This window comes from Aquarana catesbeiana, linkage group LG08 (assembly GCF_042186555.1).
Source record: "Aquarana catesbeiana isolate 2022-GZ linkage group LG08, ASM4218655v1, whole genome shotgun sequence".
NCBI classification, from domain to species: Eukaryota; Metazoa; Chordata; class Amphibia; order Anura; family Ranidae; genus Aquarana; species Aquarana catesbeiana.
The window spans coordinates 31,207,549-31,216,653 of NC_133331.1; the positions used below are offsets into that span (position 1 = coordinate 31,207,549).

Consider the following 9,105-nt stretch of genomic DNA (forward strand, 5'->3'; position numbering starts at 1 on the left):
AAATAGATCCCCTGCAGCCAGAAACAACAGAATCCCAGCAATAGATCCCCACACAACAATAGACTCCCCCAGCAACAATGGACTCCACCCCAACAACAATAGATTCTCTGCAGCAACAGTGAACCACCCACAACAAAATATTCACCCAAGCAACATTAGACACACCCCCCCCCCCCAGCAGCAACAGATTCCCAGTAGCCAGCATCAATAGAACCTCCAGCAGCCAGTATAAATAGACCTCTCCCTCAACAGTAGATCCCTTCCAACAACATAAGACCCCCCCAGCAACAATACATTCCCCATCAGCAACAATAGACCCTCACACAAAATCAGATCCCCAACAGTGACAATAGATCCCCCCACAGCCAACATCAATAGACCCTCCAGCACACCCCACACCCCATGATATTACATACATTCAGTGCTGGAGGTGCCGGAACTGCGTCCCTGCTGCATAAAAAGAACTGCCGCTGACAGACAGGGATGTCGGAATACCCCAGCAGTGTCTGTATTTGCTTGGCTGCAGTCCCTGTTCAACCGACAATTTTTTTGCCCATTTTGATAATCAAATCAAAGAACATGAAGAGAACTGGCGCTACACACAGCCAAAATGCGCTCCATGTATGGCCAGTTTCCTGATGAACCAGCCGACATTCAAGCCACAGGTGAACCTGACATCAGTAATCTGACATCCTTTGTTCTGCAAACTGTCAGCTGAGCGACTACAGCCAATCAGCTGCAGACATTGTTCAAGTATCCCAACAGCCACAGGTGGCAGCTGTCAGAATACAATGAGATGATTTACTAAAGCTGGAGGAGTGCAAAATCTGGTGCAGCTCTGTCTAGAAACCAATCAGCTTCCATTTTTTTTTTTTTTTTTTTTTTTTAAATCAAAGCTTAAAGTGGAACTTAAGACCCCTTTCACACTGGGGCGTTTTTCAGGCGCTTTTGCATTAAAAAAAAATAAAAAATAAAAAAAATGCCTGTAAAGCGCCTGAAAGAAGCCCCATCTGCAATCGTTGGCTGGGCGTAAAAAAAAAGTCCTGCAAGCAGCTTCTTTGCAGCAAATATGACACGCAATGTTGATGCGACTTTACACTCGATGGAGCCAAGAGCCCTTTCACACTGAGACGCTTCAAAAATGCCCTAAAACGCCTTAGCGCTATTACCGCAATTTTGGGGCGCTAGCGGTAAAATTACCGCAATGCTGCGGGCGTTTTAATGGCGTTTTTCCAAGCGTTATTGAAGCATGGGCGTCAAAGAACAACCCCACCTCCCTACATCACAATTTCAGTCCTGTTGTTGTAGATGCTCTCTTTTCTGCTTGCATGTTTACCTTTTTTTGTGAGATCATGTGACTTTTCTACAGCTTTGGGCTGATTATAGGCGCTATTCAGGCGTTTTTACAGCGCTTTCAATTCATTTCAATGGAGAGGGGCGTTTTTGAAGCACTTTTTTTCAATGCCCAAAAGTTGCTCCAAAAAAGGTGCTGCTTGCAGGACTTTTCTCAATGCCCCGCCAGCGCAACGCCTCAGTGTGAAGGGGTCCATTGAGATGCATGGGGAGCATTTTAATAGCGCTATTTTTAGCGCAAAAATGCCTCAGTGTGAAAAGGGGTCTAAGTCGCATGAAAAGTCACCTTAAAGTAGTGCGGGCACCATTTTCAAAGTCTCTGAAACTTTTTGCACCAATTTGACTGTGTGCCACTGAAAAGAATTGATTGCCACTTGTTGTGGCCATACTCATACCGATTTTCTATTAAAAAATAAATAAATAAATATAATAATATATATATATATATATATATATATATATATATTTATATATTCTCACTCGAAATAAAAAAAATACACGTATATATGTACAAGCTCTCGACCGATTGCAAATCTCACCTTCCAGTAGTTCCGACCATATTTTCAATCATTCCATGTACACAGCCATTTTATCAATATAGACATGCAATATGATCATATTTTTTTTCCCCCCATAATAAATCAAAAGAAATGTAACATGGTTGATTTGTTTACATCAGGATCGATCGAAAACAAAAAACACATTTCCTTCTGATAACTGCTCATTGCAATCTTATTTTCCGATCCTTTGAAGCCTCATACGATCGTATTGTTGGGTGCAGGGCCACAATTGGATCTACCAAATCTAGTAGAAGCTCTTTGATGGGTTGAAAAGCAGATAATAAAGTATACAAATGTTTCAAACCCGTGTCATGCACACAAGAGGGATTTTCAAAACAGGAGCAGCAGTGCATGGCAGCCAATCAGCTTCTAGCTTTGGTTTTCAAAGCTTAACTGACCATACAGAAGAAGCTGATTGGTTGCCATGCACAGTTGCTCCAGTTTTAGTAAAACACGTCACCCACATTTCGATCACATTGTCCGATTCTGTGAAGAATCATTTGATCAGATGGTTACATGTATGGTCACCTTAAAAAAGGTGAAATTCCCTCCAGTGGATCATCTCTATATCTCAGACATCCTGGGGCACTCAGCAGAAGACTGAGCATCATAGAGATTAGGGGGATGGGCTGGAAGAATACTCTGCATATATAGAAGTATAATCTAGAACAATAATTGTTAGGAGCAGGAGAGGTTCTTTACATTCACTTCTTCAAATACTTTTTTTTTCTTACCATTTTTTAAGCAAAGCTCATCTTGAAAATGTTGATGTATTTTCTACATATTACAGAACATCCTGTGGCACTTGGAAGAACACCCCAGATCCCTCAGAACACCGGGGTGGGTGCGGGGGATGGGGTCTAGCATTGCCCCCGTTCTAAAATCAGATTGCAGGGTGTATGGACAGCTTTGAAAAATATACAGATCAACCAGGTAGGAGGATAGAAGGGATGTGTTCATCAGGTGATGGACATACAGAGGTCATCCTATAGGAGAGCGCAGTGTGATATCAGGTATCATTCCATAGGAGATCACACAGAGAGCTCTGGTATCATTCCATAGGAGATCGCACAGAGAGCTCAGGTATCATTCTATAGGAGATCACACAGAGCGCTCTGGTATCATTCTATAGGAGATCACACAGAGCGCTCTGGTATCATTCTATAGGAGATCACACAGAGCGCTCTGGTATCATTCCATAGGAGATCACACAGAGCGCTCTGGTATCATTCTATAGGAGATCACACAGAGCGCTCTGGTATCATTCTATAGGAGATCACACAGAGTGCTCTGGTATCATTCTATAGGAGATCACACAGAGAGCTCAGGTATCATTCTATAGGAGATCACACAGAGAGCTCAGGTATCATTCTATAGGAGATCACACAGAGAGCTCAGGTATCATTCTATAGGAGATCACACAGAGAGCTCTGGTATCATTCTATAGGAGATCACACAGAGAGCTCAGATATCATTCTATAGGAGATCACACAGAGAGCTCAGGTATCATTCTATAGGAGATCACACAGAGAGCTCAGGTATCATTCTATAGGAGATCACACAGAGAGCTCAGGTATCATTCTATAGGAGATCACACAGAGAGCTCAGGTATCATTCTATAGGAGATCACACAGAGAGCTCAGGTATCATTCTATAGGAGATCACACAGAGAGCTCAGGTATCATTCTATAGGAGATCACACAGAGAGCTCAGATATCATTCTATAGGAGATCACACAGAGAGCTCAGGTATCATTCTATAGGAGATCACACAGAGAGCTCAGATATCATTCTATAGGAGATCACACAGAGAGCTCTGGTATCATTCTATAGGAGATCACAGAGAGCTCAGGTATCATTCTATAGGAGATCACACAGAGAGCTCTGGTATCATTCTATAGGAGATCACAGAGAGCTCTGGTATCATTCTATAGGAGATCACAGAGAGCTCAGGTATCATTCTATAGGAGATCACAGAGAGCTCTGGTATCATTCTATAGGAGATCACAGAGAGCTCAGGTATCATTCTATAGGAGATCATACTGTGAGCTCAGGTATCATTCTATGGGAGATCATACAGAAAGATCAGGTATCATTCTAGAAGAGATCACATGGTATCTATGAAAATATAGTACTGTATCTATAAGATCATCACACTAAAGTTTGATATCACTCCACAGGAGATCTGACATCAGGTATAATTCAATAGGAGATCATACTGGAGGTCAGACTGACATCAGGAATAATTCTATATGAGGTCACACTGAGGTCAGACATTCTATAGGAGATCACACCAAGTTCAGATGCCATTCCACATAGATCACAAGGTGAGAACAGATATGTAGAAGATCAGTATCTATAGAAAATAGTATTGTATCTATAGCAGATGACAGTGTGAGGTCATATGTCATTCTATAGGAGGAGATCAAACTGACATCAGGTATACTTCTATAGGAGATCGCACTCAGGGCAGATGCCATTATACACAGGAGATCACACTACGAGAACAGATATGTAGGAGATCACAGGGTGTCTACAGAAAATAGCTTTGTATCTATAATAGGAGATCGCAGTGTGAGGTCAGATGTCATTCTTTATAGGAGATAGTACTGTATCTATGGGAGGAGATCACAGTATGCGGTCAGATGTAATTCTATAAGAGATCACATTGAGGTCAAGTATCATTCTAAATAGATTACATTGCATCTATAGGAGATAATAATGCATAATAAGAGATCACTTTGGTCAGATGTCACTCTATAGCAAATCACACAGTTTTTTATAGGAGAACACATTGTGAGGTCAGATATTCTATATAGAAGATTGCAGTGTATCTATAGGAGATATCACTATCTATGATAGGAGATAACACAGCCAGTAAAGATTATTCCATAGGAGATGACACTGTATCACATTGTGTCTGTATACAGGCGACGACAGCGAGGAGGTCAGTGTATACAGGCGACGACAGCGAGGAGGTCAGTGTATACAGGCGACGACAGCGAGGAGGTCAGTGTATACAGGCGACGACAGCGAGGAGGTCAGTGTATACAGGCGACGACAGCGAGGAGGTCAGTGTATACAGGCGACGACAGCGAGGAGGTCAGTGTATACAGGCGACGACAGCGAGGAGGTCAGTGTATACAGGCGACGACAGCGAGGAGGTCAGTGTATACAGGCGACGACAGCGAGGAGGTCAGTGTATACAGGCGACGACAGCGAGGAGGTCAGTGTATACAGGCGACGACAGCGAGGAGGTCAGTGTATACAGGCGACGACAGCGAGGAGGTCAGTGTATACAGGCGACGACAGCGAGGAGGTCAGTGTATACAGGCGACGACAGCGAGGAGGTCAGTGTATACAGGCGACGACAGCGAGGAGGTCAGTGTATACAGGCGACGACAGCGAGGAGGTCAGTGTATACAGGCGACGACAGCGAGGAGGTCAGTGTATACAGGCGACGACAGCGAGGAGGTCAGTGTATACAGGCGACGACAGCGAGGAGGTCAGTGTATACAGGCGACGACAGCGAGGAGGTCAGTGTATACAGGAGACGACAGCGAGGAGGTCAGTGTATACAGGAGACGACAGCGAGGAGGTCAGTGTATACAGGCGACGACAGCGAGGAGGTCAGTGTATACAGGAGAAGACAGCGAGGAGGTCAGTGTATACAGGAGACGACAGCGAGGAGGTCAGTGTATACAGGAGACGACAGCGAGGAGGTCAGTGTATACAGGAGACGACAGCGAGGAGGTCAGTGTATACAGGAGACGACAGCGAGGAGGTCAGTGTATACAGGAGACGACAGCGAGGAGGTCAGTGTATACAGGAGACGACAGCGAGGAGGTCAGTGTATACAGGAGACGACAGCGAGGAGGTCAGTGTATACAGGAGACGACAGCGAGGAGGTCAGTGTATACAGGAGACGACAGCGAGGAGGTCAGTGTATACAGGAGACGACAGCGAGGAGGTCAGTGTATACAGGAGACGACAGCGAGGAGGTCAGTGTATACAGGAGACGACAGCGAGGAGGTCAGTGTATACAGGAGACGACAGCGAGGAGGTCAGTGTATACAGGAGACGACAGCGAGGAGGTCAGTGTATACAGGAGACGACAGCGAGGAGGTCAGTGTATACAGGAGACGACAGCGAGGAGGTCAGTGTATACAGGAGACGACAGCGAGGAGGTCAGTGTATACAGGAGACGACAGCGAGGAGGTCAGTGTATACAGGAGACGACAGCGAGGAGGTCAGTGTATACAGGAGACGACAGCGAGGAGGTCAGTGTATACAGGAGACGACAGCGAGGAGGTCAGTGTATACAGGAGACGACAGCGAGGAGGTCAGTGTATACAGGAGACGACAGCGAGGAGGTCAGTGTATACAGGAGACGACAGCGAGGAGGTCAGTGTATACAGGAGACGACAGCGAGGAGGTCAGTGTATACAGGAGACGACAGCGAGGAGGTCAGATGTCAGTGAGAAGAGGGAAATGCATTGTATCTGTATTAGGAGAGGATACAATGTATCAGGATTAGGAGGAGAGGATATAATAGAGAAAATCGGATACAATGTATCAGTATTAGATTTTACAGTGGGGAGTTTGGATACAATGTATTAGTAGGAGAGGATATAGTAGAGATTGGATACAATGTATCAGTGTTAGAGGATAGAATAGAGAAGATCGGATACAATTAGGAGGAACTAATAAAGATCGGATACAATGTATCAGTATTAGAGGATATTCTGGAGATCGGACACAATGTATCAGTATTAGGAGGATATAGTACAGATCAGATACAATGTATCAGTATTGGATGTCACGGTGGGGGACACAATGTATCAGTATTAGGAGAGGATATAGTAGAGATCAGACATGATGTATCAGTATTAGATGTTATTATAGAGATCGGATACAATGTATCAGTGTTAGAGGATATAGTACAGATCGGTCACAATGTATCAGTATTAGTAGAGGATAGAATAGATTGGACACAATGTATCAGTATTAGAGGATATAATAGAGAAGATCGGACACAATGTATCAGTATTAGAGGATATAGTAGAGATCAGACACAATGTATCAGTATTAGAGGATATAATAGAGAAGATCGGTCACAATGTATCAGTATTAGAGATCGGACACAATGTATCAGTATTAGTAGAGGATAGAATAGATCGGACACAATGTATCAGTATTAGGAGGAGAGGATATAGTAGAGATCGGTCACAATGTATCACTATTAGGAGAGGATATAATAGAGAAGATCGGACACAATGTATCACTATTAGAGGATATAATAGAGAAGATCGGTCACAATGTATCAGTATTAGAGGATATAATAGAGAAGATCGGTCACAATGTATCACTATTAGGAGAGGATATAATAGAGAAGATCGGACACAATGTATCACTATTAGGAGAGGATATAATAGAGAAGATCGGACACAATGTATCACTATTAGGAGAGGATATAATAGAGAAGATCGGACACAATGTATCACTATTAGGAGAGGATATAATAGAGAAGATCGGACACAATGTATCACTATTAGGAGAGGATATAATAGAGAAGATCGGACACAATGTATCACTATTAGAGGATATAATAGAGAAGATCGGACACAATGTATCACTATTAGAGGATATAATAGAGAAGATCGGACACAATGTATCACTATTAGAGGATATAATAGAGAAGATCGGTCACAATGTATCACTATTAGAGGATATAGTACAGATCGGACACAATGTATCAGTATTAGAGGATATAATAGAGAAGATCGGTCACAATGTATCAGTATTAGAGGATATAATAGAGAAGATCGGTCACAATGTATCAGTATTAGAGGATATAATAGAGAAGATCGGTCACAATGTATCAGTATTAGAGGATATAATAGAGAAGATCGGACACAATGTATCACTATTAGGAGAGGATATAATAGAGAAGATCGGTCACAATGTATCACTATTAGAGGATATAGTACAGATCGGTCACAATGTATCACTATTGGATATCACGGTGGGGGACACAATGTAAGACATGCGGAGTCGGTTCTCCGGACACACCGGGAAGGTTCTCCGGTTCCTCCGGTACTCACATCATCGAAGAGGGTCCCCACGTTGGCGGTGACGAGTAGGATGGCGGTGCCGGGGGTGGCCATGCTTCTCCCGGTGTCGGGTGATGGATGTCCGGGGGTTGTACGATGTCTCTCCGGGCACACTCCGGCTCAGGCTCGGCGGCTCTCCACACGGATCCTCCTCATCCCCCTCAGCACGTTTGTCCGGCACCCGGTACACATGGAGCCATGCCGGGCCAGCCCTGGGAAAGTTCCCGCTGCCTCCTGGAGGAGCTCCGAGCTCGGCAAGTTTTGTGTCTCCGGTAGAAGGAGGAGGAGGAGCGGGGAAGGGCTCGGGGGGTGGCGGCGGCCTCCTCGGGCTGTGCCGGGGATGAGGGAAGGACGGCTCCGGTACGGCTCGGATCCCGGGACTGGCGGAGCTCCCTGTACACCGGACACCGCTCTCTATACAGCCGCGGGGACTGACCCGGGGACAGGGACAAGGAGGGGGAGGAGACACCTCACCTACGTCACCACACACACATACACACAGCTCCGCCCTCTTAAAGGGGAACACACTCAGGAGAAAACAAGAAGGGGAGGGGGGGGTGGCAGGGCTGGAGAAGAATAAAGTGTGATGGAGGAAAGAAAACGTGGAATACTAGAACTCAGCATAACTGGAACCTTCAGTATTCATGCATTGTTTCTGCAATTATATGTACATTTCTTATTTGTATTTACTTATTTGTTTATTTATTTATTCTTTTTGTAAAAAGGTGGAGTTACCCTTTAAGATTTGAAAATGAAAGTTTGAAGCCGATTGGATGGCTGCTCAAGATTGTCTGCCCCATCCTTAGTAAATTCCCTTCATAGTGTTTATTATCATCCCATTCATACAAATCCTGCAATTCTTTTTGCCTGGTGACATCGTGAGCTCTACCCTCCCTGAAGATTGGATGTGAACCTAAAGATTTATTTATTTTTACATGTGTGTATTTTATATGTGAAGTAACTGCTTGATCCTGCCAGTCACATTTCTTTCTTATTCCAAACTGACCACACGAAGTGCAGAAGCTGATCTGTGATAGGTGATCAGTTTTCATCCTTTGGCTTGCCATTCAGAGGTACAGG

General features: G+C 44.3%; 1 protein-coding gene across 2 annotated transcripts in view; it reads right to left on the bottom strand.

Moving 5' to 3' along the window:
- Positions 1–8,524, bottom strand: part of INPP5A (inositol polyphosphate-5-phosphatase A) — a 611,899-nt gene extending 603,375 nt beyond the window's left edge. Inside the window, exon 1 of one of the 2 annotated variants that reach the window (XM_073595667.1) lies at positions 8,017–8,524. In XM_073595667.1, the coding sequence (XP_073451768.1) occupies positions 8,017–8,079 (63 nt within the window). In that variant the 5' untranslated portion in view covers positions 8,080–8,524. The remainder of the gene's footprint in view (positions 1–8,016) is intronic. The other variant, XM_073595668.1, reaches the window with a different exon arrangement.
- Positions 8,525–9,105: the final 581 nt, after the last annotated feature.